Source organism: Camelus ferus, chromosome 13 (assembly GCF_009834535.1).
Source record: "Camelus ferus isolate YT-003-E chromosome 13, BCGSAC_Cfer_1.0, whole genome shotgun sequence".
Classification (NCBI taxonomy): domain Eukaryota; kingdom Metazoa; phylum Chordata; class Mammalia; order Artiodactyla; family Camelidae; genus Camelus; species Camelus ferus.
In genome coordinates, this window is record NC_045708.1 from 31366291 (window position 1) to 31392959 (window position 26669).

Below are 26669 nucleotides of genomic sequence, written 5' to 3' on the forward strand. Positions count from 1 at the left end.
TGATCTAGGTTCTACCTATCATGTGCAGATACCAATTGGAAGCTAGTGATACAAAGTAACAGGGATCCTGGAAAACCCTTTTTGGCAGCAGTGAGAAATGTAGCAAGATCAAATTCATGGAGGAGTTGGTAGTGACAGCAGTGCTAGTAACTGTATCCATGCCCAGCACAGTGGAGTCAATGAGGCAAGCTAGAGCATCTGAGAGTGGTGAATGAATTCTATGGTCTGATTTGGGGTGGTATTTTCCTTGTTATGTATACTCCAGGTTGGATTCTTCAGATTCAGAAATTTTCTGAGCTAACCAATATAATCTATTATCTAATATATTAGGTCAAGAGAAAAACTTTATAATTGTGAAAGACTATTGGTTTCCTACCCAACAGTCATTCCCTTGTCTTTTTTGCAACACAATTCGGTTTTTTGTTTGTTTGTTTTTTAAGGAAGCCCATGCTCAGGACCAGGGTAAAAATCATGATTGCTTTATGTTCATTCCATACGATGTACTACCATCCTTTTTGCCAACATATATTAACTTTCATCTTCATAACAATCCTGCAAGACAGATACTATCTTTTCCTTTTTACTGATGGGAAGATCCAAGCTAAGAGGAGTGACTGGTTTTGAACACTGATGTGACTCCGTAGCTTTTTACAGTGCACAACAGAACTACTCATCCAGGATTATTTTGTACATCCTTTATGGCTGGTTGTGGGTATTCCACTTTTCTGTTTGACCTCTCAGACTGTCCTGTACGCCTCCCTCTCTATCACCCTTGACAATCTGGGAGTTCCTTAGGACGACTCATTACCTCTCAGGAACAGTTCCTAATGACTTCTAGGAAACCCCTCTCCCTCCAGAAGTGTGTCTAATGACTCCCTGGATCTTCTCCCACCCCAAGAGCTGCTCCTAATGACCCCCTAAATCCCCGCCCACTGAGGAAATGCTTTTTAATGACCCTAAGGACATCCCCTCTCAGGACTTGTCCTAATGACGCTCAGAGCTCCTTTAACTGCTCCTTTCAAGAAATGTCCCGGTTTGTCGGCAACTGAGAGGGTTCTCAAGACATGGGACTTTGTATTTTAAAAACCGAGACAGTACCAGGCAAGCCGGGACAAGTTGGTCACCTTATCAGGAACTCCTTGACTTCGGAAGCTGCCCCTAAGGGTCGAGGGCGCACTTCTATCTTAGGTAAGGGTTCTACTCACCCCTAAAAGACTGTCCCCACCCCTTCGTTAGAAACATCTTACAATGGCCTCATCATCGCCTTTACTCTGGCTGACTATCCCATTTCTAGGCACTAGTCTCTTTCAATCTAGAGTAGCTACGGGCAGCGAGAAGCCCGCCTATGATTGGCCAGCTCTGAGATTCAGGCGAGATGCTCAGTGGCCGCGGTCCCGAGTGGTATAGCATTTCCTCCTGGCAACAGCCCGAGTTGGCGCTCATAGGCTGAGGAGATTGATATGCCCGGACTTTGGGGCGGATGCAGCACTCGCTCATTGGCTGCTGGAAGGCTCATGGCGGCCCTCGGATTGGTTGACTCTGTGGAGCACTGTGCGGCTGCGCAGAGGCCGACTTGAGAGGAGGCGGAGCCTTGTCCTTCGCCGGCTGGGAAAGCAGTGGGATCGGCTAGTGGCGACAGCAAAAGCCGTGCCTTAGCCCTGCCGGGGCGGTGGGCTTTAAGTAAGAACCACAGGGTTTTTGAATCCTTTAGGTTTGTTGCTGCTGGTAGCCGTGACCGTGAGCTCCGATGGGGGAGGGGCGGAGGGTGGCCTTCAGTGGTGACTGAAAGGCATGGGCCTCGGCCAATGGGAACAGGAGCTCCTAAACTGGGTCCTGGGATTGGTCCTTTCCAATCTCTTATGGCCAATGGACGTCGGGAAGGGTGGGCGGGTCTACTGGGCCTTATTTTCTTCTTCCTGCGGCCCAGCCTCACTCGCCTAGGCGGCGGGGCCGGGAGGGGCCGGGCGTCTGCGCGGTGAGCTTTGGGGACCTTGGGAGCGAGGGGCTACTTTGGGAGCGATGCCCGCGGGAGCGGCTTGCGGGGGGAGGGGGCGGGAGTTTGAGGTGGTTGTTGGCGACAGCTCCCTTTATTGAGTACCAGGCCTAGTGCTTAGTGCTTAGCGTTTCGCTTGCATCATCTGAGTTAATCACAGCAACCCTGCAGGGCAGAGAGGTTGGGATCCCCATTTTACAGGAGGAGATACTGAGACTCGGGCAGCTTACACAGCCAAGGTCATACAGCTAACAGACAGCAGAGACCGGATCTGTATTCAGAGTTGTTTTGACTTCTGGGCCAGTGCTCTCTTGAACCACTAGGCTTTGTTGTTGGGCGGGGAAAGGAAGGTGTCAGGGAACAGGAACTCTCCCCAGGGAATAGAATGGGGGAAGGGAATCCTCGAGTAGAAAAAAGGGAGCGAGCTATTGAGGTAAGGGCGAGGAAATCAGTTATTCAGCAGTTACAGAGTGCCTACTCTGTGCGGTGCATTGTTCTAGGTTCTAGGCATACAAAGATGAATTAAGGCCAGAGTCGCATGAAGCCTCAATAGGGGTTTCTGAGGCCTGGGGATGGGCCCTAACACTGTGTTCACATGATTGTATGTTTTTGTAAAATTTGCGAAAGTAAGATATCTTGTGTTATTTTTAAAAAGAGGGTCCTCAAAATTGAATAAAACTTCAGATTCCTCTACACTGGAATCTGCCCTTGCAAAGGGCTTAGACTAAGGGGAGATTATGATGTAGGCAGCATAGAGTAATGGAAGGAGTACTTGGAGTGCATTACAGGACTGTGGGCAGACTTCCTAGTATGTAAAATAGGAATTACAGCATATCTGCCATGCAAAGTTTTGGTGAGGTGCATGAAAGTGCCAGGCCAGAACACAGTTTATTTTTGGTGAAATGGAAGCAAGCAAGAGAGATGGGGGTTCTGGGGCTTGTCTTCTCTCCTGCCTTAGACAGTTCTGCTCCATGCTGCCTTCCCAGTCTTTTACTAGGTTGTTGGTAGGTTGGAGGCAGTTTCCTCCCTTGTGATCTCTCCGGCTCTCAAGGGGCTCTCAAGGGGACTCTTGGAGCTGAACTGCCGTGGCTTTGAGGCCCAGGTTGGGGGGAGGGGGGTGCTGAGTAGAGAAAAAAGGACACATTGGTTTTGCTTTTAAACTGGCTCCTTTATCTGGTGTGCTTGATTCTTACTCAGTTGAAATAGAATGTTGTGTTATCAGGCAGTGGGGATGCACCCACTTAGCTGAAGGCCTCATCTAGAAACAAAGTGGTATTTATTTAATCTCCAGTCAATTATGAAGTTTGCCCTGTATTGCCAGTTTATTGCCTGTTTAAATTTTGTCCTTTGAGTTCTGGGTACAGTACAGTTGAACTAGTCTCTGGCTTGACTTCATGTAGCAGTCATGTAACTATATTTTGGTTTAGATGTGAGAACAATTTCACTTTAGGTTTTAACATTCTTAACTGGGGCTACTAATAACAGGGTACTTTTTAACTCTTGAACTTTGTAATCTTGTAGCCAAGTTAACTTAGGAATCTAGAATCCTTTTTCAAAACTGTGCCTTAGAAGGGAGCCCATTGGTTGATTTTTATTTCTAAAAGAATCTGGTTCTAGTATAATCAGTTTAATACTTAGAAGCAACTAGCAAGGTGTGAATAAGGGAGCAGCTGAAAAGATAAGAATAAAATATGGGCGGGGCAGCTGTATTGTTAGATGGGACCAGCAAGCAAATAATTAGTTTCCCTTTTTTAGCAGAAACAGTGTCTCCACTTGAATACATATAGTTTTGATACATCAGATTCTTTCAAACAGCCTTTTCTATCTGTATTTCTTACTCACTTAAATAATTTACCTAGAGGCAGATTCCAAGTGTGAGGTCTTAATGCTTCTTGAGAATTTCTACGTCTTTTACTATTTTCAGCACTGACATTTCCAGCATTTAATTTAAGTTATATTTTAAGTAATTTTATACTTTTAATGTGTTTCTTCAGATTCCTGCCTGACCAAAGTGACCTCAAAAAAGAAGGAAAAATGGCTTCTGAATCTGAAACCTTGAATCCCAGCGCTCGGATAATGACCTTTTACCCAACCATGGATGAGTTCCGGAATTTTAGTCGTTACATTGCCTACATTGAATCCCAAGGAGCTCATCGGGCTGGGCTGGCCAAGGTGAGGGGTGAGGCTTTTGTAACGGAGGGCAGGCGGTAGTCAGACTTTCCCTAAGTGAAGGCTGGAAGAACTGAGTTTTACTGAAAGGCAGGTGGGGTCATGATTGAGTGTATGCTGTCCTATTTGCAAGTTAATTCCTTTCGTTAACATCTGAAGTGTCTCTGAGGTAGGTGGAGAGCTGTTTGGCATCTTTAAAAGGGAGGTGAAGAGCAGTGTCCCAGGACCAACGATGGGTGCTTTAGTGTTTTCATCTGTCACTGAGTGCTCGCGCCACCCAGCTTCTCTCCATCTCACTTAGCACTGATAGTACTTTGGCTTCCCACTTTGGACTTTCTATTAGATTGAGAGAGAATCAGCTCTTCAGCCTCCTCTCTTGGTGCCCAGATAGGATTCCAAGGCTGAGAGTGAATATTCCTTACCTGAGGTCATTGCAACCTGGCAGCTTGTTGGTGGCAGAACTGGATGGGGGCTAGCATGACAGTGTAACTTTGTGTTTGAGTGAGCATGGTGGAATCAAAGTGACTTTCTAGTAAAATCGACTGTGATGTTGGACAGCAGCCTGCCCACTTCCTGGACTCTGACCACCAACATGCCAGGTTTCTGAGCTCTTTGTTTCTTGTGTTCCCTACAGGTTGTGCCTCCAAAAGAGTGGAAGCCACGAGCGTCCTATGATGACATCGACGATCTGGTCATCCCTGCCCCCATCCAGCAGCTGGTGACTGGGCAGTCTGGCCTCTTCACTCAGTACAACATACAGAAGAAAGCCATGACCGTTCGAGAGTTCCGCAAGATAGCCAACAGCGACAAGTGAGTGAGAACACTTTCTTTCCCACGCGTCTGGGACCTGGCATGTTCTGCTCAGAGCTGTCTCCCAGACTATTGCCCTCTTACTGAACTGTTTCTGGAACTCTAGCTTCTTTCTGTCTCCCTTTCTGTTCTGTTCTTTACACAGAAGCGTTCCTCATCTCTATGCACTGTCACGGTCTAAACTTGTCCTTTTTCTTACATAACTTAATCCCATTGTTTTCCTTCTAAAGTAGGACCATTTTCTGACTCTGGTAAGTTGCAAGGTTGCAAAGGAGAAGGTTGGTTCAAAAGGAGCTTCTGCCAGATCTATCGATAATACCCACCTACCGAAAAGTGGCCTTAGTAGTTTAAGTTGATCTCTTTCTTCTGGGTTCCTCTGTCTTTAATCATGTCAGACTCCTCACCACCCATCAAGATGCTGTCATTTGCATTTTGACATTAATCAGTTGTGAGTTGACTCCCAAGCTGGGTGCTATTTTCTGTCACTCTGTCATCTGTACATTCTTGTCTCTGTGGGAAATGTCTTTGTTTAGGCCTGCTGTTTTTCAGTTGTTTTTCTCTGCTGTCTTTAGTGTTTTGGTCTCATTTGACCTCAAGATTCACAGAGGAAGAATTTTGTGTTTCCGTTCTCCAGCTCCGACTGCGCCTTCTTAATCCTCTTTCTTGGATCTTCTCCCTTCCCACGTTGCTTCTTCATTTTGAGGCTCCACAAGGGATTCTGCCTTCCCCCCTTGTCTTTTCTCCAGAGCTTTTTGGACCCACACATGTCTCGGTTTCAGCCGGGCAGATGTATTGTGGCTCCGCCGTAGGGGAGCACAGAGCTGGAGCCTCAGCTTGCCAGCCTTCACACGTCCTGTGCTGTCATCTCACATCAGATCTCACTCTTTCTACATTTGTGCTTTGCTTTTTCCTTTGACTTATCACAGTTCTAAATGTGTGCTTCAGCATTATTGGCAGCTTAACTCTTAAAGCATCTCTATTGCTGGCCAGCCTGCTGTTTCTAACGAGAATCCGGGTAAAAGCACATTGAGGAAGTGTGCATGCTCTGCACCCGAGAGGCTGTGCCATCCTTCATGTCTGCTTTCCAGCTCTGCCAGAGACCAAGCGCACTGCTCTGTGTCACATGGGGCTCCTCCACCACTCAGAGGCCACACTCGGCCTTACCTTCTTTCAGGATAATACCCTCTTTTTAAGTGAACCAGTCCTGTGTCTTTTCTCTTCAGCCGGAATACAGCCAGTTGTTGCCCTTGATTTCTGTCTGCATGGTCTGCCAGCTCTAAGAAAACCCAGTAGGTAAAATCTAAATTTATAAAGCAGATCAGTTGGAAGTAGTTATTTATATTTCATAGGGAACTTGAGAGTTCTCAACTTTTTTGTTCATTAGATTGACATCAAAATGTAAGGCAATATTTAAAGTAAGTTGCTCCCCCCCACACACTTATCCCACTATCTCTACACAATTTCATTTTGGTCTTCACTTCCACTCCTTATCCACTCATTTTTGGCCATTTGAGTTAGAGTGTGCATTTTCAAATACCTGTTAGGTTTACATATTACTCTTTTTAAATTGCTGCATATTAATTTTCATAGGGAGCAGATTCTCAATATTATTGAGCTTTAAAGAGCATAGATATTTTCAAAGGCTTTATGTACAGTTAGAGGTATAGATAGTTGTGTGTGAGTGCGTGTGCATACATATAGATGTGTATTGCACTAGGGACATGATATGCAAAACCCTATATATTTTTTTATTCTTATTTTTTATAAACATATAGTCGATTTACAGTGTTAGTTTCTTGTACAGCAAAGTGATTCAGTTATACATACACATACAAGTATGTTTTTTCAGAATCTTTTCCATTACAGCTCATTACAAGAAATTGAGTAGAGTTCCCTGTGCTACACAGTAGATTCCTGTTTATCTGTTTTATCTATAGTAATGTGTATCTGTTATTCCCAAACTCTCCTAATCTGTCCCTCCCCGCTTTTCGCCCCTGGTAAACCACAGTTTGTTTTCTATGTCTGTGAGTCTATTTCTGGCAAAACCCTCTTTTTATGTTTTTAGGACTGTTTTATATTTCTATTAAAATATTTTGTTTTCAGGAATGGTTATTGATTGAATGTTAGTCACCACACAGGGGGCCAGGAAGGTAGCAGTGACGAGACAAGTGAGCCCTCTGGGAGCTGCTTCCTCACAGCGCAGGGAAGTGAATACTCTTCCAGGGCCTCAGCTCTCCATGTGCTGGAGGGTTTTGGCTGTCTGTGGATATGCAGGGATTTGCAGTTCTTGGTTCTCACAAATTTTTAAGCCTGTTTTCTCCCTGGGTGGCCAGGCCACTGCTGACTAAGCAGGGTGTAGTTTTAGTAGAGTCTTGAAAGAGTTGAGATAATTCTTAAGACGATGGGCTCACGTCTTTGTGTAGGTTACCTTCCTTGGGCCCAGAACTCATGGAAGGGATGTTGAAGGAGTTACTGGGTATTGGAACCTTGAAGGCCAAGGTTATGTGTCGTTCATTTGAAATTGTCTTGGTATCCGTGGGACAAGGGATTGTATCTTGTGCTGTTCATAATGCCTAATGAATTTAGTCCCTTGTAAGTGGCTAACACTTTTTTTTCTCCCACTTTTGAAAGGTACTGTACCCCACGCTATAGTGAGTTTGAAGAGCTTGAACGGAAATACTGGAAAAACCTCACATTCAATCCCCCAATCTATGGTGCAGATGTGAATGGCACTCTCTATGAAAAGGTGAGACTCACTGGAAACTCTGCAGCATTTGTGCAGTTTTGTAATGTAATCCCATTTTTATCTGCCCAGCGTGCAGTAGGCACCTCAAAGCTGTTTTGCTGAATGGGCGTTTGGACAGAGGAATGCTGTGCTCTCTTAATTATGGGTACTTTTGCATGTGACTGAATTTTACTTCTCCCACTCTAAAGGTGAATTGGATGATATGGTGTTCTTTGCAAGGGCTGTTAGAAGAGTCCGTGGGTGGTAGTGGATGGGTTCTGGAAAGGGTGGGATCGCAGTAAATGAAATGTTGGAGGAGGGCAGAGCGGTTTCTGGGGGAAAAAAAAAAGGATCGCTGACTAATATAATGAAAGGAGTATGCATTTAAGGAGAGAAACATATTTAGGTTTTTAGAATCCTCAAACAAGATTCTGTAGCAAAATCTGTTTTAACAAATTTCTTTGGCTTAGGATGTAGTGCTTTTTGGCATAAAGAACCGCCTTAGATACGGTACAAGGAAGGAATATCTGGGACCATTTTAAGATGATTAAAAAACCTGTAGGGTGTTTCAGGGATTATCCCTCTGATTACTTTAATGTTTTTGTAAATTATTGAAATGAAGGTGTACAAGAAGTGGCTTCCAGTTTTGTTGGTGAGGGTGTTTTTGGGTGGTGGGAAGTGGAGCTGGAAGGCTCGAGTCCAGACATACAGAGAAAGTGGGCTCCTCGCTGCCACTGACCAGTACGACTCAGGGTAAGGACGTGACATTGTAGACTTACTGAAGACACTGCCCAGTGGAAATTAGGGCTAGACAGGTCACATATTGGTATAGCTAATTTCCACATTTTGTGTCTTTTATGCTTTGAGAGTTCTTTCCTCTTTTGACTTGAGTTTCTTTAGCGTCTGTTCCGATGCTTCCTTTTGCTGTCACCTCCTTTTTTATTTTTCATTTACTGGTGTTTAGTGTTGTTCAGCAAGTGGTATTTGTCCTTCAGGGGTACAGTGGGCCTCAGTTCCAGCGGTGGCTTTGCACTGGGAATGAGGGGTGCTGTGGTCTTCATGTCCATGCAGTTTCCACATTAATCTAGGTCTTTGTTACAAGTGACAGCTCACCTGTGATCCACTCTGTGATTGGTAGGTTCAGAGCCTCAGTTTATATTCAGTGTAATAATTTGCCCTGGTCCGTCATTTCCTTTGCAGCATATTGATGAGTGGAATATTGGCCGTTTGAAAACAATCCTGGACTTGGTGGAAAAGGAGAGTGGGATCACCATCGAGGGTGTGAACACCCCCTACCTGTACTTCGGCATGTGGAAGACATCCTTTGCCTGGCACACCGAAGACATGGACTTGTACAGTATCAATTACCTGCACTTCGGAGAACCTAAATCCTGGTAAAGTTGGCCTACAGTTGGCACTGCAGCTTCTCAACTGTCTTGTGCACAGGAAACACCATGGGATCGAGGCAAAATGCAGATTCTGGTTTGACAGGCTTGGGGTGGGACTGGCATTTTGCATATTATCCTGATTTTCAAGCAGTGAGGTGCAATTGGAGCTCTGGTGCTCCCACTGCCCTTTGAGTAGCAGGTGTTTGAGGGCAGGGCCCTTAATACCACTGTATGAAAACAGAAGGTGGCTGAGTTACTGAGAGCCACAGAGGCTCTCCCAGGCTCTCCCTCTGCTTTCTAATTTCTTTTTTTGAGCAGGCCTGAGGCTTTTCTTAGAGGCAGATTTCCAAGACTGGAGTCACTCCTTCAGATGATAGAAAGCTTTCTTTTCCTCATGGAAAAAATATTTGGTGAGCAGCAGTGTGTGCTTAACTCAAGATGCAAGGCCACTCAGTGTATGCTCCCTGCTCTTCACTATGGCTGCAGTCTGGCCTGCGAGACAAAGATTGGTTCTCTGGTCTCTCCCTGCGCCCACCCATCTCCATCTCGGCATGTTAGTGAAGGTGCTGCCTTCAGAGCGTAAGACAGATGAGGTGCCCACCCTCACACAGGTGGGAGACTGGTTAGGAGATGGAAGGTGGGAAAGGAGCTCTGATGGGGAACAGTGGGTGCGACAGGTCCACATGGGAAGGTGCGTGAGCGTGGGAATTGGAGAAGGCTCCCCTGAAAGAGGTGACCTTGCAGATGAGGATGTGGTTCAGGGGGTTGGTGGTGGGTTAGAAGGGGACCGGGGGAAGTGTGTCTGTGTGGCTACAACAACACCTGCAAAGACTAAGTTGAGAGCGAGCTTGATGTCTTTAGTGATGAGAGGAAGGAAGTCCCTTTGGTTTGGGTGCCATGTATAAGGTGGAGGAGCGAGGAGGCCGGAGGGGACACCGTGGCTGGTCATGGGGAGTCAGGGAGACTGCATCCACCTTCATTCCTTCTCTAACTTCTTCAGCCACATCCTTTCCTAGGGGTTTTCTTTTCTGTCAACTGTGTCACATTTTCCATCCTTGAGGGGGGAAGCCCTTTGGAGCCTGTGACTCCCCCCCGACTACTGTCCCGGTTCCTTCCTTGGATGGCTCAACCTCTAGAACCTCTGGCTTTTGTGTCTGCACCACGTTTACTGCTTGTTCCCTGAAGCTGCTTGTTCTGTTTTCCTGTTGAGAGGTTTTCCCGTCCCTGCGTACCCTCTTGAGGTCATCTGAAGTGAGGCCTCCAGAGACTTCTGTGCAAGGTCCCCGATAGATCCGACTCCTTTAGGGGACAGGCATTTTCTCAGCCCCTCATCTGTTTTGTTTTATAATAAAGCTGTTTAGGATGGGAAGGTTTTGCTGTTGTGGAGTAATCTTTAGAATTGATTATAGAGGTTCAAATAGACTTACTGTGAGTTCCAGAATATACAATTTAACAGTTTTGCAAAAGTTTTAAATAGTCTTATATGTGTTTTTTTTTTTTTTTCTGTCATTTTTTAATGAAGAGTTCTTTGGTGTCTAGATAGATACCCAAGAGGGTAGAGGAGTGAGTAGTGAGTGATTGGGTAATCAGTGTAGCTGTTGTGGAGAAGGGAAAATGGGTTTATCAGCAGGTATGGGGCCAGATCTGGTGTCGAATCCATCTTCACCTAGTTTTCGACTATTCCTCTGTGCCACCCCAGTTAGGTCTTTGAGGCTCTACCAAGAGCACTTTAGTGCTGTGCTTTTTTTTTTTTTTTTTTAATTTTATTGCACCAACAACATTAAAAGGAAAGCAACAATGAATGCACATGGTAAATCCTGGTTCACGGTAGATGTCCAATAAATGTCTTGTTAAATGGACGAATGTAAAAGAAAGAAAATTGCTTCTGCTTTTATGTGGGTGCCCCACTCCTTGCCCAAATAATCTAATATTTCTCCATATTCCTGTCTAGTTTTGGTAGTTGGGAAGTTGAAAACTCCGTTACTTTGAGCTGTTTTGGGAGTGGGAGCAGGCCCCTTGGCTCCTGTACTGTCCTGCTCAGTGGCCAGTGCTTTTGTGTGATTGCAGGTACTCTGTCCCACCCGAGCACGGAAAGCGTTTGGAGCGCCTGGCCAAAGGTACGCTGTCTCCTCGGTGCTGGGGCAGACCCTCCTGTGAGCTGCACTCATTGCTCTAGATGTCCACTTTCTGTGGTCAGAGTCTTACTTGTCCTTTCACAGGCCTGCATTTGAGGGGTGAGGTAGGCTGATCCCCATAGCAGAGCAACTGAAATCGGAGCCTTTCCCCATTTTGTCCTTGGAAGGGAATTAGTAATTCTTAGACTGCCTTTGTCTAAGTTTTATCATGCATGGGTTTATTTGGCCAAGGATACTATTTGTACTGGGTTCTTTTCCCTAAAACCCAAGTGTTAAATTCAAAATTGAATTATTTTATGCTCTGGTTCTTTTTAAGTAAACTTTAGTAAATTTGTCCCTCTAGGGAGTCTGTTTCACAAGAGCTTGGTTAATGTGCACTGTAGATGTGTTACTGACAAAGGGTGGAGGATACAGGTGAATGAAGAGCAGCTCTAAATAGTTTCGAGGCTTTTTATAAGAACAGAGGTAGCCGGGGCGATCCCCCAAACAGAATTTGATGACCCAGCCTGCAAGAGAGACAGCCCAGAGGCTTGTTGTAGAATCTTAGGATTGGCCCTGGAGCTAGAGGGATCCATGGAGATCACATTGGTGATTCATCCTCCTTATCATTCAGATGAGACACCCAAGTGTGAAGCGACTCCGGGCTTACAGAGGCAGCATGGAGCTGTGTATTAACTGTCCCCGTTTTCAATTCAACAGGCTTTTTCCCAGGCAGTGCTCAAAGCTGTGAGGCTTTTCTCCGACATAAGATGACTTTGATTTCTCCTTTAATGCTAAAGAAGTACGGCATTCCCTTCGACAAGGTGAGCAGGTTTTGCACACAGTGGTCCTTAGGCGTACATGGAAACCACCCTTTGCGGTCTGTTTCACAGAGGAGCTTTATTCTGGTCGATCCTCTGTCCCAGGTATGGACCTGGTAGACACTGATTTCAGTGCATTAAAGGTGGGCAACTACCTTCCTGGGGACAGAGGAGGGTCGCACCCCCTTGAGCAGAGTTAATTTGGAGGAATCATTAATTATAGTCATGGCGTCTGATATGTGAGGGTTTTGTATGTCACAGAGGACACCAGGTCCCCAGGAGTTTTATGGCTTGTCCGTGGTCACATAGCTAAAGCACGACAGAGCTGGAGCCCAGGGTTCCAGGTCTGGAGACTTCTGCCATTTGCTGCAGCTGCTCCAAGTCTGCTCTTGTTCAGGTGACTCAGGAAGCTGGAGAATTTATGATCACTTTTCCTTATGGGTACCATGCTGGCTTCAACCACGGCTTCAACTGTGCCGAGTCTACCAATTTTGCCACCCGGCGGTGGATCGAGTATGGCAAACAAGCTGTGCTGGTGAGTCTGCATGGTTTCTCTCTGTAATAACCACATCTAACAATGACTGGTTGAACACACTCTTAGATACACTGGCGGGCATTTAGAACATTTCTTTGAGCAGCTGGAATTCAGAAACAAAGTGGCAGGGAATGTGCAAAAGTGCCAGCATCTTGTGTTCACAGAGTGATTTAAAAATTTCTTCAGATTGGGCACGTATAAAATGAAGTTTCCATGCTTGAGTCCACTGAGCATTAAAACCACACCCACACCCAGCGCTGTTTCTTGCTTTAGTCACCGTGGGATTTGTCTGTTGAGGAGTTCTTAGGGATTTCCTTTTGCTCTAGGGAAGCAGCAGGGCTGGATGCTTGGCCAGGAGTTGACTTGCTCACGTGGTCCTGGCTTGGAGAGAAATCAAAGGGAAGGTGGACGTTGACCGTACAGGGTCTAAGTGCTGAACTGCATCTCTACCAGCTCTCCACGTGCCCTCTCGGTGCCTGGGTGGACTTGCCCCAGTGCCATGCGTTCTCCGCCCTTTTTCCCTGCTTCCTTTCTCATTTGGAGACTCCAGCAAGGGTGTTATGCCCTCAGCCTGTGAACCCAGAAGAGTTCAGCTTTGAGCTGTCTTGTGTTTTTTTCCACTTGGAGGGAGGAGATGGGAGCTGGGGTCCGGTGGAAGCAGGGAGCGCGTGCTCACCTGAGGCCCCTCTGGTGCCTTGTGACAGTGCTCCTGCAGGAAGGACATGGTGAAGATCTCCATGGATGTGTTTGTGAGGAAGTTCCAGCCAGAGAGGTACAAACTCTGGAAAGCTGGGAAGGACAGCACAGTCATCGACCACACCCTGCCCACTCCAGAAGCGGCCGAGTTCCTTCAGGAGAGCGAGCTGCTGCCGAGAGCCCGGCATGAGGAGGAGTGCCCGGAGGAGGACATGGAAGCGCTTGAGGATGGAGAGGAGGGTGACACGAAGAGGAGGTAACCTACAGCCCTCAGGGCCCAGTTGCTTGGGGTGGGCGGTCCAGGCGGCTCCATAACCTGCCAGGAGGCTGCTTTTGAGTGGGGTGTTTAAGCCTCCGCTGAGGGAATTTTCTTCTTGGGACAGGCTCCAGAATCCTCAGTGAGGTGTTCAGGCCCTTCTTTGTGGCTGCCGCCCAGGAGGGATAGCACCTCCACGGGGGCCTTAGTTTGCTGGAGCGAGGGTCACATACAGGCAAGGTGGGTGCTGATACAACTGTGTTGGATAGAACAGGCTTGCGGAGGTGATGTCTCCAGTCTCAGGCCTGACGGGCTCTGGCTGTTTGTTTCAGGTCGTGTGTGAATGTGTGTGTGTGAGCCGATGTGTCAGGGGCTCTTAAAGAGTCTGCCCTTCTCCTTGCAGCCTTGCCAAGCACCGCATCGGGACAAAGAGGCACCGAGTTTGTCTTGAAATACCGCAGGAGGTGAGTCAGAGCGAGCTGTTCCCCAAGGAGGAGCTGGGCTCAGGGCAGTACGACATGACGGAGTGCCAGGCTGCCCTCGCGCCCGTGAGGCCCACCCACAGCTCCGTGCGCCAAGTCGAGGACGGTCTTGCCTTCCCAGGTGAGTTGGTTGTGGTATTTGCCCCACAGCCCTGCTGCTCTGTTCTGTTAGGTGCCATGTGAGGGCGCGGTCACAGAGGAGGAGGGGGGAGGCAGGTCTGGGAGCAAGTAGCACGACTGGAGTGTGAGAAAGAAGTGCTTCGGTTAGGGTTAGGGACACACGGGGCGGCTGAGGGATGTAGGGAGAGACCCCGCTACCCCTTAGCCTGGTGAGGTAACGAGGAACGGGCTCCTGTGAGATGAGCAGGAATTCTGCAGGCAGACTGGAGGACGTAGAAAGGGCATCCTCGAGAGGAGCAGCAGGGGTGAAGGCGTGGAGATGTGCCACTGCACCAGCTGTTTGGGGATCTGGTAGTGACATCCTGTGACTTGAACTTGGGGTGGGAAGTGTAGGGGACGGGTGTGTCACAGGAGATGTTGCTGGAGGAACGGGAATGAGATGGTGGGGGTACTGCCCACCATCTGAGAGTTTGCTCACTGGGAGGCTTGAGGGGCTGTGTTGTATTTTAGGAAGGGATGTTGTGGTCCAATACAGTGTTTTGTTTTATTGTTTTTAATTTATTTTATTGAAGTATAGTTGGTTTATGATATTGTGTTAATTTCCAGTATACAGCATAGTCATTCAGTTATACATATATATATTTCTTTTCATATTCTTTTTTATTATAGGCTATTACAAGGTATTGAATATAGTTCCCTGTGCTCTACAGTAGGACCTTGTTGTTTATCTATTTTATGTATAGTATTTAGTATCTGCAAAACCCGATCTCCCATTTTATCCCATACCCGTGTTAGCGTAAGTTTGTTTTCTATGTCTGTGAGTCTGTTTGTTTTGTAAATAAGTTCATTTGTATCATTTTTTTTAGATTTTCACATATAAGTGATATCATGTGCTATTTTTCTTTCTGGCTTAATCGCAATCACCAGGTCTATCCATGTTGCAGCAAATGGCATTATTTCATTCTTTTTTGTGGTTGAGTAGTATTCGCACGCGCATGTGTACACACACCCCCTGCGGCTTCTTTATCTGCTTCCATGTCTTGGCTCCAATACAGTGTTTTTAAAACATCCACTGGGGAGGTTGTTGAGGGTGGATGTGTTAGGGAGTGGCTACTTTCATTCTTGGGACAGACATGAAGAATCTCTGTGCTGACAGTGTGTCTACCGACAGCCAGACAGCTCTGTGGACTCAGACCCTAGGGCCTGACTGCCTTTGGTGGAGCAGACTTTCTAGCCTGGACTGGCTGACTCTCTGCTGAGCCGCAGGAGACATCTGAGGAATGGCAGCTGCCACTTACTGAGTGTCTGCCAAGAGCCTGACTGTGCTCCCATCTTATACACAGCCCTGGAGATAGGTGCTAGGACCCTTGCATTACAGAGGGTGAGTGAAACTGGAGGCCCAGGGAGGCTAGGAGCTAGCCCGCATCACACAGTGCCCCCATAGGTGATGGAGTCGGAGTTTGGAGCCTCGCTCGCCGTCCACGATGTCTGTGCTTTGTCACTCTGCCTTTCACGAAGTTCAGATGTGCATGAGGAAATGGGCTCCGTCCAGTGTATCTGTGTTTCAGATTATTCCGACTCCACTGAAGTCAAATTTGAAGAGCTTAAAAATGTCAAGCTAGAAGAGGAAGAGGAGGAGGAGGAGGAGGAGGAACAGGAAGCAGCGGCCTTGGACCTTTCTGTGAATCCAGCTTCTCTCGGGGAACGCCTTATCTTCTCAGGCTCCAAAAAGAAGTTGTCTTCCAGCCTGGGCTCTGGTTCTTCCCAGGATTCTATTTCTTCCGATTCAGAAACCAGTGAGCCTCTGTCCTGCCGAGCCCAAGGGCAAACGGGAGTTCTCACTGTGCACAGCTATGCCAAAGGGGACGGCCGGGTCCCCGTGGGAGAGCCGTGCACAAGGAAGAAGGCGAGCGCCACCAGGAGCCTCAGTGAGCGGGAGCTGGCCGAGGTACGGGCTTCGGGCCATGGTTCTGGGGTGGGCTGCTGCAGGGCTTCCAGATGGCAGGAGAGACCCTTAGAACAGACCTCCAGTCTGCACACGAGCCGAGCAAAAGCCAGGTGGCCTTGGCTCACTTCCAGCTCATTCTCTGCTGGGAGTTCCTGCCTCTTTCTCTGTGACTGTTGTTCCAGAGACTTGCATTGCAGCCTCAGTGATGCCCTCGGTGGATTTCAGCTGAGTCAGGTGCGTCCTCTGACCCTCCTGGCAGTAGGGACACAGGGTTAGGGGGCAGTGGTTGCAACCCAAGTGTTTGAGGGTTGGGGATAAGGTGGCCTTTCTTACCCTAGACTACCCCTGTAACATTCTTCACCTCCTGGGATAACATTGCTGGGAGAACTTCCTTTTGGAGACCAGGATGAATTCCCAGAGCTGTAAACGTGGACATGTTGGTTCAGGCTTTCTCCTAGAACACACTGTTGCCAAAAGCTATGTCTTGTTCGTTCTGTGCAGAAAGGCACTTGGTGGGTCTGAGTGGGATGCAGCAGGGCCGCACTGGGTGCAGCCAGACTCAGGCTACCCAAGCGAGCTGCTGTCTCCCAGCCGCACAGCCTGTGGGCAGGTGGCAGTCCGGGGCAGCATGCGGCGGGGCCGCTAGCAGGTAGAAGTCAGCGCAGAAGGTCTCCTTTGTCCCACATTCCCTTCCCTTTCCCTTTGAAAAATTTGTTCTCAAAGTTTTTATTACGAAACATTTTAAGAGTACATAAATAGGATACTGTCGCCAGTCCCCGTGGACACTGTGCACGTTAACGTTTGGCACGTTGGCTTTACTTTGTCTTCGGCTGAAGTGCTAACACTTCATCCACGTTAAAATTCCTCAGTTTTTCAGTAGTGCCTTCCTGTGGTTGGTGTGTCCCCTTGTCTTTAACACCTGTGTCATTTTCCCTTCTGCTGTCTCTGAGTCTTGGGGCTCAGTCTCTGTAGACTCCCTTTATCCTCCCCCTTCTCACGGCGGGTGCAGGCTAGTGAGCCAGTAACCACTGTGCTGCCTCTGATGGCTGCTCTGTCTGCGCCACTGCGGCCTCTTCCACAGAGGGCTCTTCAGCTGGGAGACGGAACCCCTTCAGTTCCCTGTGGTCGCATCCCAGCCGTTGTTCCTTTGCAGAGCCCTGTGCCCTCTCGTTCATCCTGCCATCGCACTGCAGGTCCCACTGTCCTTCTCTTGCAGTGTCCTGACTTTCTTGCCTCCAGTTGCAATCACAAATGCAGCTAACAGTAGCAAGGACTTACTGTGTTCTAAATACTTTATCTGCATCGTTCAGACGATAATGGCTAACTTAATTTTGCCACAGAGTCTTGTTTTTTATGGCTTTTTTTTTTGGTGGGGAGAGCCAATAAATAAATAACTCCTTTATTCCTCCAAAATTACAAACCAGTTAAATATTGGGTACAGGAAGCAGGCATATGATGCTCAGAATGTCACTTTATTGCCATTTATAGTTGATTGAAGGGACTGGCTTCTAACCTGTGGCCACATGGCCAGGCTGCTCACTTACCCTCAGTTAGACAGATGACTCACCTGGTCACAGGCAGTCCTGGACTGCGCAGGCACTTCCCGACACTGTGGCAGAGCGTTTCCTGCTCGCCTTCCACGTGTTGTGTACACAGACCAGAAGGTACTCCCTCCACAAAAGGCAGGTCCCAGTGTAGTGATGCCCACTGACGTCCGAGGGCCAGGGAGGAAGGCAGGAATCCTCTCCGTGGGAATATGCCGGGAGAGGAGGCTTCTCTCCAACACGCCTCTCTTGTGCAGCCCCTACTCAGAAACTGTTGAGTGTCTGTCCTGGTTCCTTTTTACTTTGTGTGGACCTCTCGGCCACAGCCGGATGGTAATACCCTTCTCCACTCTGTCACTGGTCATCTCTCCCACCTCCCCCCTTGCTGTGCTGGCATCTTTGCAGTACTTCAGATTCACTAAAATATCTTAGCTGCTTGGCCTCTTCACTTTATAATGGTTGCTAGTGTCTACTCTTGGGCTCAGACTGTGTCTTCAAGGACCTCACGGTCCAGGCAAGTAGACAGGTGAGCGGGGATTTCTGATACTTAGTGATACTCGTAGCACCAGTGGAAGAGTTGGCAGCTTGGCCCGGGGTTGGGGTGAGGACTTGAGAGAGACTGCGGGGAAGAGGTGTTAGCAGAAGTATGCCTGGTGAATGGGATGAAATTGGAGAGGGAATCTGGGGGAGAAGAGGGTTGAATTTGGTGATGGTGGCTCATGCCACGGTCTGAGCACATGGGGGTCCACGGTGGTTTTTTAGGTCTCAGGCATGTGAGATGAGAGGGCCTTGGGAGGTGTGGGTAGGGGTGACTGGAGCTGGGTCTTGGAGTTCTGCCTGTTCTCTGAGGCACCTTGACTTGACAGTTGTGGCTCAGGAGGCAGGGGAACGTTCCTGCTGTATGTTTTTGGAGATTGGAGATTCCATAACACATTTTTTTTAATACACAGCGATGCACTGGAAATAATGCGATAAACCACAAATACTCCTCACCGAGATCTAACAGCTGTCAGTATTTTCCACAGTTGCCTCATCTCTCCTTTTTTATTTGTTGAAGTACTGTGTAGCAAATCCTGGTGTCATGTGATTTCTTCTCTTCTTCAGTGTGCATCTCTTAAAAATACAGGTGTTTTCTTAATCACCACACATGCCATTATTGTACCCAGCAAAATCAGAAAAATTCTTTAGCATCATCTAATACTCAGTCCATTATCAAATTTCCTCAGCAGTCTAACATTGTTTTACAGTAGGTTTGTTTGAATCAAGATTTAATTGATCTTACAATTGTTTATTATGTCTTTTAAGTTTGCCTTAACCTGGGCAGTGCCCCTCTGTCCAGCCCCCGCTGACACACTCAAGAAACGGTGTTGGTGGTTCTTTAGATTGTCCAGTGAAGGGTTTTTGAAGCTCCGCTCTGATATTTTGGAAGAACATTTTGGAAGCAGTAGAAGGGTTTTGGGGGGAAGAAGGAGGCAAAATTAGAAACAGCAGTGGCTCTCTTGATGGTGGAATTATGGATGATTTTCACTTCTTGCATTTATAAATTGAATACTTTTTATGAATAATGTGTTATTTTTATGATCAAATACTTCTGCATCAGGAAAGGAGGGAAAAAGACTTGCAGTAGGGAATTCAGTTTGGAACCTGCTCCTTTAGTCTGTGATGTGGGAGGACCGGTGGGGAGAGTGGGGCTAGACTGGGGGCTGCCTGAAAGGTAGGAGCCCAGGGCTGGGGGCTGGTGTGGGCTGAGTGGGAGGGCATTGCGGTGTGACTTGGGATTCTAGCTTGAGTTATTTACTAGATGGACGGCAGTGTATCAGTGGAGGATGGAGGTCACAGGAAAAGTGAAGGGATGTTTGAATTCGGCTCAGGACGCACATTCACACACACCTGCAGCTCCAGAGGGTCGGCCTTCCCTTGGAGGGCATTGGTGGGCATGGAGGAGCTCACCTGTGGGGCGTGTGGAGGCTGGAGGCAGAGGGCCTGGGAAGGGGGACAGTGAGTAAAGAGCAGCCAGAGGTGCAGGGGAACTGGGAGAGGCTGGTGCCTCAAGAGCTAGGGAGGAGAGACTGGGAGCCTGTGAGTGTGCCTGTGTTGTAGGGTGAGGAGAGGGCCTGGAGCCCTGAGCAGGAGGGTGCCAGGGGCTACCCCGAGACGGGGCAAGAGGGGGTGGCTGCAGGTGGGTTTGTTTTTATTGTGGTAAAATAGATGTGACATAAAATATGACTCTAACCGTTTGCCTTTGTTTGGTGTACAGCTCAGGGGCCTGTTGTGCAGCCGTCACCAGCTGCAGACGCTTCTGAGGTGGGAGGAGACAGGTGTCACTCCTGGAACAGTCCTCTGGCTTTTTGGGCCCCAGCCCTTTTCCAAATCCACTACCCTGGAAGCTTTTCATTGCTTCCCACCTGCTTCCGGGTCTCCTTCCAGTCTCTGTGGTGCTTTGTTCCTTTTTCACGTCACTGGGCCCTGGTCTCGGGGCGATCGTCACAGGCTGGTGCGGATGTGCTGTGAGGAGCCGGGCCCGTGGTGCATTCGGCTTTGCTCCCTAAAGCACCAGCGTGGTCCCCAGGGCTGGGCCCAGGAGCCTTCTGTTATCGTGGGCGGGATGAGTGGAAGTTTAACTTTAGTGAGAAGCTGACGTCAGGATTAGTGGGGTGGGCGGAATGGTGGACTGGCAATCAAGGCTTTGGCAGAAGCTGAGACATGCTGCTGATCCCTGGAGAAGTCTCACAGCGTTGAGTCCATATTTGGAAACAGCTGGATTTTGAGGCGCACCCTTGTGGCCCCCTCTCCTCACTTCAAGCGTCCCCCAAGGTGTAACTGGGCTTCTTGCTGTTCGGCTGATGTGCCACCACCCTGTGTCAAGGACCCTGGGTGACTGGCGGCCAGGGCATTGCAGCCTCGGAGTTTTCAGTTACCTGCAGGCTGAGCCGCAGGGGTGTGCCTGCTGCAGGAGTTCTTGTTAGTTGGGGCTGCTTTGGAAAGGTAAGTTCCCGAAAGAAGAGAGAACGGTTGGTTCTTCTGCAGCAGAACAAGCCCTATTAGGAACATTGATCTTGACCTCTCTGCCCCACATTAAGGGGGTAACAAGGAACTTGAGAGCCTTGAGCTCCCACTCTCTTGCCGGCAGAGGCCTGGGAAACCCTACACGCCATCCCACCCCATCCTCACAAAGAACCCTGGGGGGCCGTGCTCATTACCCCACTTAAGCAGTAGGTTGCTACTTGCCAGGCTCACATGGCTAGTTGGTTGAACTGGGGTTTGAACCCAGCCCTTTCTGATAAATCCTGTTAAATTCTAATTCCAGTTTAGAAATTGGAATATGTTGGAGGGCAAGATAGCACTGTGGGGAAGGGTGTGGATGCCCTGTAGCAGGAGGCAGACTTTAGCCAGAAGATGGGAAAATGTGGAAGGATGTTCAGGTATTTGAATAGGCCTGACTGCTTTGGTCAATGTCAGTGTGATGATAGCGGAAAGGGCAGGCTTAGACTGGGACACCAAGTCTCCCTCTGGCTGGGCTGTAAGGTCCTTGAAGGTAGAGTCAGGTCTTACAATGTCTGCATGGCCACAGCACCAGCAGGCATGGCATCCTGGGCACATCTGCTGGGTGTGTAGCAGGCACTTAGGTTAAACACATGTGGACAGAGGCGGCCTCCTCCTTCCTTTCCCAGAGCCACATCCTGGTGTTCTCGGTCTTGACCCCTCTGCCTCCTCCAGTACTAGCCTATAAAATAATTTGTCTCCACCTCTTACCCTATACTAAACCTTTTGTTGCTGCTTCAACAAGTTTCACAAACTTAGTGTCTTAAAACAATGCACACTTACTCTCTTGTAGTTCTTCAGAAGTCTGAAATGGGGGCAGGGCTGTGTACCTTCCTGGAGGCGTGGGGGGATCCATTTCCTTGCCCTTTCCAGCTTCCACCCGGCTCCTCCGTTCCTTGGCCTATGGCCCTTTTCTTCCACCTAGGGCAACTACACCTTCCTCGTTCACATCACTTTGGCATTGACTCTTCTTCCTTTTTCCATTACTGAGCACTGAATACATACGGCCCACCCAGATAATCCAGCATGATTTAAATTTAAAGGCATCTGATTAGCAACTTTAACAGTTCTTTGTGATGTTAACCTAACGTATTCACAGGGATTAGGACTGTGTTTGGGGGACCATTACTCCCTCTGCCACGTCTCCCTAGTGTCTTTCCTTTCAGGATCATCTTCTCCGCCCATAAAACCATACTCACAAGGCCCTTACCCTGAAATACAACTGCAGGAAATTTCCTTCTCAAGCCGCTATCTCATTCCTTCCCTTGATCGTCTCAAAAACAGTCTCTGTGATGTATTCACTCCCTAGTTCCTTATTGCGTGGAATTTACTTCTAAAAAAGTCCTGGCATGTCCCAGTTGCTGAATCCCTTGGCCACTGCCTGCTCAGCTCTTCGGTGGTCTTTGGACTGGATTTCCCCCCAGAAGCCTCGCCCACACCCCTGCTTATATCCTCCTTTCTTCCCGCGTCCTGGAAGGCTTCGTCTCCAGACAGCCCTCCAGTCAGTCTTTCACTGATAGTGTCATCCGTTCACGATTTTAATTCTGAACCCGATGCTGAGGAGTCCCAGATCTACAGCTCTTGCCCTGAACTTGTTTCTGAACCCCCAGGCTGGATTTCTTCTTGCCTCCTGGGTATTTCAAAGGAAGGCCCCCAGGCAGGGGGCGTGTGTACCACATGCTGCATGTTCAGCTTGTCTTGTTACCACTCCTGCCTCGTCCACCTGAGCCTGAGCCGTCTCAGCCTCTCACCTTGCTGACCAGGCTGGAAACCCCACCGTCTGTTTCCTTTATTCTCTTGCCTTTTCTTCCTAGTCTCTGCCACATCTCACATTTAGGCCTGTTATCTAGGTGGTCTTCAAAGTGGGGGATGCAAGAAGATTATGGGGGTGCAGGAATTAAATAATGGGACTTTATTTTTACCTTAATCATTTTGTAGTCTACTTTTGCTTTAATGTGTAAATACATTGGGATGTAGAATTCATCAGTAAGCATACATGTGTTAGGGTGCATCTTCCTACACCTTTTATTTCCATGGTAAGACTATCAAATAAATTCGGTGACTGTGGGTTTTCCAGTTTGTTTTAGCCAAAGAACCACTTTAAGTGAAACCTTAGTCATTTAAAAAAATGTAAATGGAAAGCAGGGCTGTCGTGGTTGGAATGGAGGTGGGCCTGGAGCCCCAACTGTTCATGCTAATGGAGGCTTTTGAGGGGCCTTCTTGGTGTATGTTTTGGAAACCAGTGCCTTAGACTGTCATCATGGTTCAGATCTGATTAAAAGTCCGTGATGGTTGAAATCTCTGTGGACTCAGTAGTAAAGCTTCCCCACCGCCCTCTCTCCTCCACCATGTTGCACGCTGCCCTGAGCACCACTCACTCGTGTGAGCATGGGTCACCTCCTAGTTCCGTTTCCTCACACCTTCCTTCCCCAGGCAGGCCTTTGGGCTTGGTAGTCTCGGTCAATGATTGCTGAACGAATGGACTAAAAGACACTCAGCTGATGTCTGGAATTGGAGGCTGTGCTCTGCCTGGACGTGGCCTGCTCAGCGTTTGGTTTTTCTTGATGTCCCTGGCATGGCCCTCAGTCCCGGGGCCCCGTGAGCTGCCCTCAGGGTCTGCAGGCCCAGCGTTGCTTCCCTGATGTGGCTCTGCGGTGCTGCCACTTCTCTGTGGCACTTGGAGGCACTGGTTTTTGTCCCAGTTTGCAGAGTGGCCCTCTTCCAGGCCTCGTTTCCTCGCTAAATGGGTTTTGCTATGACCCCGTGCCTCCTGTTCGGTATAACCAAGTTTTAAATATGTTGATTAGAGACAGGCTCTGATGCGTGTTATGATTCAGTCCTATGCACTGTGAACCTGATCACATTTGCTCTGACACTGTGAATGTGGTGTTAAACGGACCCTTCCTTCCGTGGCCAGGCTGGAGCTTTCGAGTGGCGCTGTGTCCTGGCTGATGGTCTCCCTGGCGGAGGGGAGACTGATGGAGCGGTGACCAGTACCAGCTAGAGCTGAGGTCTCAGCTTCAGGGGAGGTCGGCCTGCTTTCTTTTTAATGAGCCAACTACTCCTCACTCCTTTGAATGTCCTCTGGCCTTTCAGACCTGGACGGCCCAGCCACCTGGCTCTTTGTGGCAGGTGCTGCTTGCCTTCTGGTCCAAGGAAAGGGGCCTGTGGTGCTTCCTGGCGCTCTTAGACAGTCTTGTGACAGTGCGCTTAAGGGGGGCACTTGGCACCTTCAGAGCTAGACTGGTTTTACTTTTGGTACATTTGTTTCAGGCTGCTTCTGAGAAGGCCAGGACCCACACTTACTAGGCACAGATTTTGCCCGGAAATGTTTACATAATCCTAGTTTAGACTGGTTTGCATGACACTGTCACTTTGGCTTTTTCTAAGACAGGTGTTTTCTGTGTGTGATTTTATACTTCTCCGTGTCTCTCTGTTCCCCGCTCTTTCCCTCGATTTTCATTGTAAGACTAACTTCTGTTGTGTCCCCAAGTGGAGCAGAGACCATTCTGCTTTCTTGTGTTTGCCTAGGTCACGGATGAATACGTGTTTTCCCTGGAGGAGACTAAGAAGTCCAAGGGCCGGCGGCAGCCTTTGAGCAAACTCCCCCGCCATCACCCTCTCGTGTTGCAGGAATGCGTCAGCGATGATGGTGAGTGTTGTTCCCCATCCACCAGGAGAGCAGCTCTCCCTGCATTAGGACCCGCTCTGACAGGACCTCAGGAGGCCAAGCTGAAGGCCAGGGGTAGGCCTGTGTGTCTTAGCTGTTCTCCCAGATGCTCCATGAAGAGGGCAGGATGTCAGGATATCTAATTTATAATCGTTCCGAGTTTGAGTACCTTGGAATGTACCTGTTGGGGATCACTGTATGCAGATTCTTTCCTTCTCTTAGTAGGCACCAGACTGATTTTTCAGGATAGCAAGTTCTGTCTGATGCCAAGCCTTGTGCTGAGTGTGTGGCAACAGAGATAACTAAGATATGTCCCCACCCTCGGGAAGCTCACAGGGTAGTGAGGCAGACTGACCTGTAAACAGATCTGAAGGAAGTAGGTGTTAGTTAACACAGGCAGAGGGTACAGCATGACTAACCATGGGGAAGACAAGCAAGAAGGTGTATACAGAGGAAGCAGCTCAGTGTGGCTGGAGTTACAGGGCCAGGCTGGGGGTGACGAGTGGAGGAGGAGGAGTGAGGTCATTGTGAACTAAAGAGTGGGGACTTTGCTCTTTGCTCATAGATGTTCTGGAGCCTTGGAAGTGTAGTCAGCAGAGGAGTGACGTGGTCAAGTTTGACTGTTAGATAGATTGTTCCTGGTGGTTGCCTCTTGAGAAAGAGCAGAGGGCTTGTATTGTGGTCTCTGTGAGATAGGAGGGTTTGAAACAGCATAGTGGTGGTCAGGATGGGGGACGGATGTGGTGAATGTGTCTGGAGGATAAAGTCCACTGGATGTGGTAGTGTGAGGGCAGTAGGGAAGGGGGAAGCCCAAGTAGAGTGCCTTCCGGGGATCTGGTGCTGGTTGGGTTTTGGAAATCTGTGTTCAGCGTCTATGGAGGATCTAGACTTGGGGTGCATGGAGGTGGTGCTTGCTGTCTTTATTAGGATAGACGGGGCCACTTGGGGAGAGGGCGCAGAGGCTGGGATAAAGAGGACAGAGAAGAGGAGCCTGTGAAGGAGACAGAGGAGGAGGCAGCACATGGAGGGTAACTGAGGTGTCGCTGGGGCTGAGGGAGTGACTGCCGTCCGCGCAGCGTGGTCTCCTGTGCTGTCTGGAGCCCCCGGACCCAGTGAGGTCTGCTGGTGAGCCTGTCAGTGACCAGGTCCCTTGTTACTCCCAGCCAGTGCCCGGCTTATTCCTGCCCTGTCCTAGCCTTGCTCGCACCCAGGGCTGGGTGGGCAGTTTCTCTGCTGTTCTCTATGGTACAAGGACCTTGATAAACTGGTGGGGAAAGCCTCTTGATCCTGCAGTCAGAAGTAGGCCAGACCCAAGTCAGAAGTCCTCAGTGGCCTTCCTCCAGCCCAGACTGGGGCTTCAGGTCCTCTGGGGTAGCAGCAGCCTAGCTTCATGATGGCTCCCAATGTGCAAAAGCAATGTAGACTGTAGAAAACTGGGAGAGCAGAAAAAGCTATAAAGAGGACAGCAAAACTACCCCGCAGAGGTGACCACTGTGAACATTTTAACGTGTTACTCTTGCCAACTGTTACAGTCAGATGTTATATTATGTCCATGTCCTTTTTATAATAATGCAGATGAGATCATAATATACAACCCTCCAACTTTTGTGATTTTAAAAAAAAATCTCAAGGGTGGAAAAGTTGAAGGAATAAAAATCCTGTGTATCCGCCTCCAGTGTTCAACAGCTGTTACCACTTTGCCAAAATTGCTGTTTCTCCGCGTGCCTTGTTTACGTACACACGTGTGTACATATTTGCTGTATCATTTGAAAGGAAGCTGTGTCATCAGATCACTTGACTTAAAGTACACCGGTAGGCATCTCCCAGGAGGGCTCGTCTCCTGTATAAACACCCCACTTCACTACATCTCAGGAAGTGAGCAGTGACTCCATCATAGCCTCTGCCCTTCAGTCTGTGTGCGTCTTTCCCCGCTTGTCCTAAACGTGTGTTTTTATAGCTTTTTCCCTTTAAACCGGTATGAACCAAGCTAGCGTCACACATTGCATTTGAATGTTTCTTTAGTCTTGAACACACCCCTCTTTCCACTTATAACTTTTTTACCCCCCAATGGAGGCAGGACTCATTCAGGGAAATGCACACATTTTCACTTTACAGGTCAGTGAAGTTTTTATCTATATGAACTGTAGAATTTTGATTCCTGCAATTTTCACTTAACAGTGAACATTTTCCTTCATTATTCATTCAGTTTTCACAAATAGAATGATTTTTGGCCACTTTTGATTTTTGTAAGCAGAGCAGATGTCAGTGTGTTAAGTTTTTCAGTTGTGATTGTGAGGCAGTCTGTTTCTGTTTCTTCCCTCCTGTTCTGGTCACTCTTGTTCTAGCCAGGATGCAG

At 48.4% G+C, this 26669-nt stretch overlaps 1 protein-coding gene across 3 annotated transcripts in view; it reads left to right on the forward strand.

Moving 5' to 3' along the window:
- Positions 1-1551: 1551 nt before the first annotated feature.
- Positions 1552-26669, forward strand: part of KDM4A (lysine demethylase 4A) — a 44452-nt gene continuing 19334 nt past the window's right edge. Inside the window, exons 1-12 of one of the 3 annotated variants that reach the window (XM_006178471.2) lie at positions 1552-1680; positions 3988-4165; positions 4797-4972; positions 7604-7718; positions 8898-9091; positions 11153-11202; positions 11920-12023; positions 12418-12555; positions 13260-13507; positions 13911-14110; positions 15678-16057; positions 24175-24295. In XM_006178471.2, the coding sequence (XP_006178533.1) occupies positions 4028-4165; positions 4797-4972; positions 7604-7718; positions 8898-9091; positions 11153-11202; positions 11920-12023; positions 12418-12555; positions 13260-13507; positions 13911-14110; positions 15678-16057; positions 24175-24295 (1864 nt within the window). In that variant the 5' untranslated portion in view covers positions 1552-1680; positions 3988-4027. Of the gene's footprint in view, positions 1681-1897; positions 1976-3987; positions 4166-4796; positions 4973-7603; positions 7719-8897; positions 9092-11152; positions 11203-11919; positions 12024-12417; positions 12556-13259; positions 13508-13910; positions 14111-15677; positions 16058-24174; positions 24296-26669 lie in introns of those variants that run through there. The other 2 variants (XM_032494065.1, XM_032494066.1) reach the window with 2 other exon arrangements.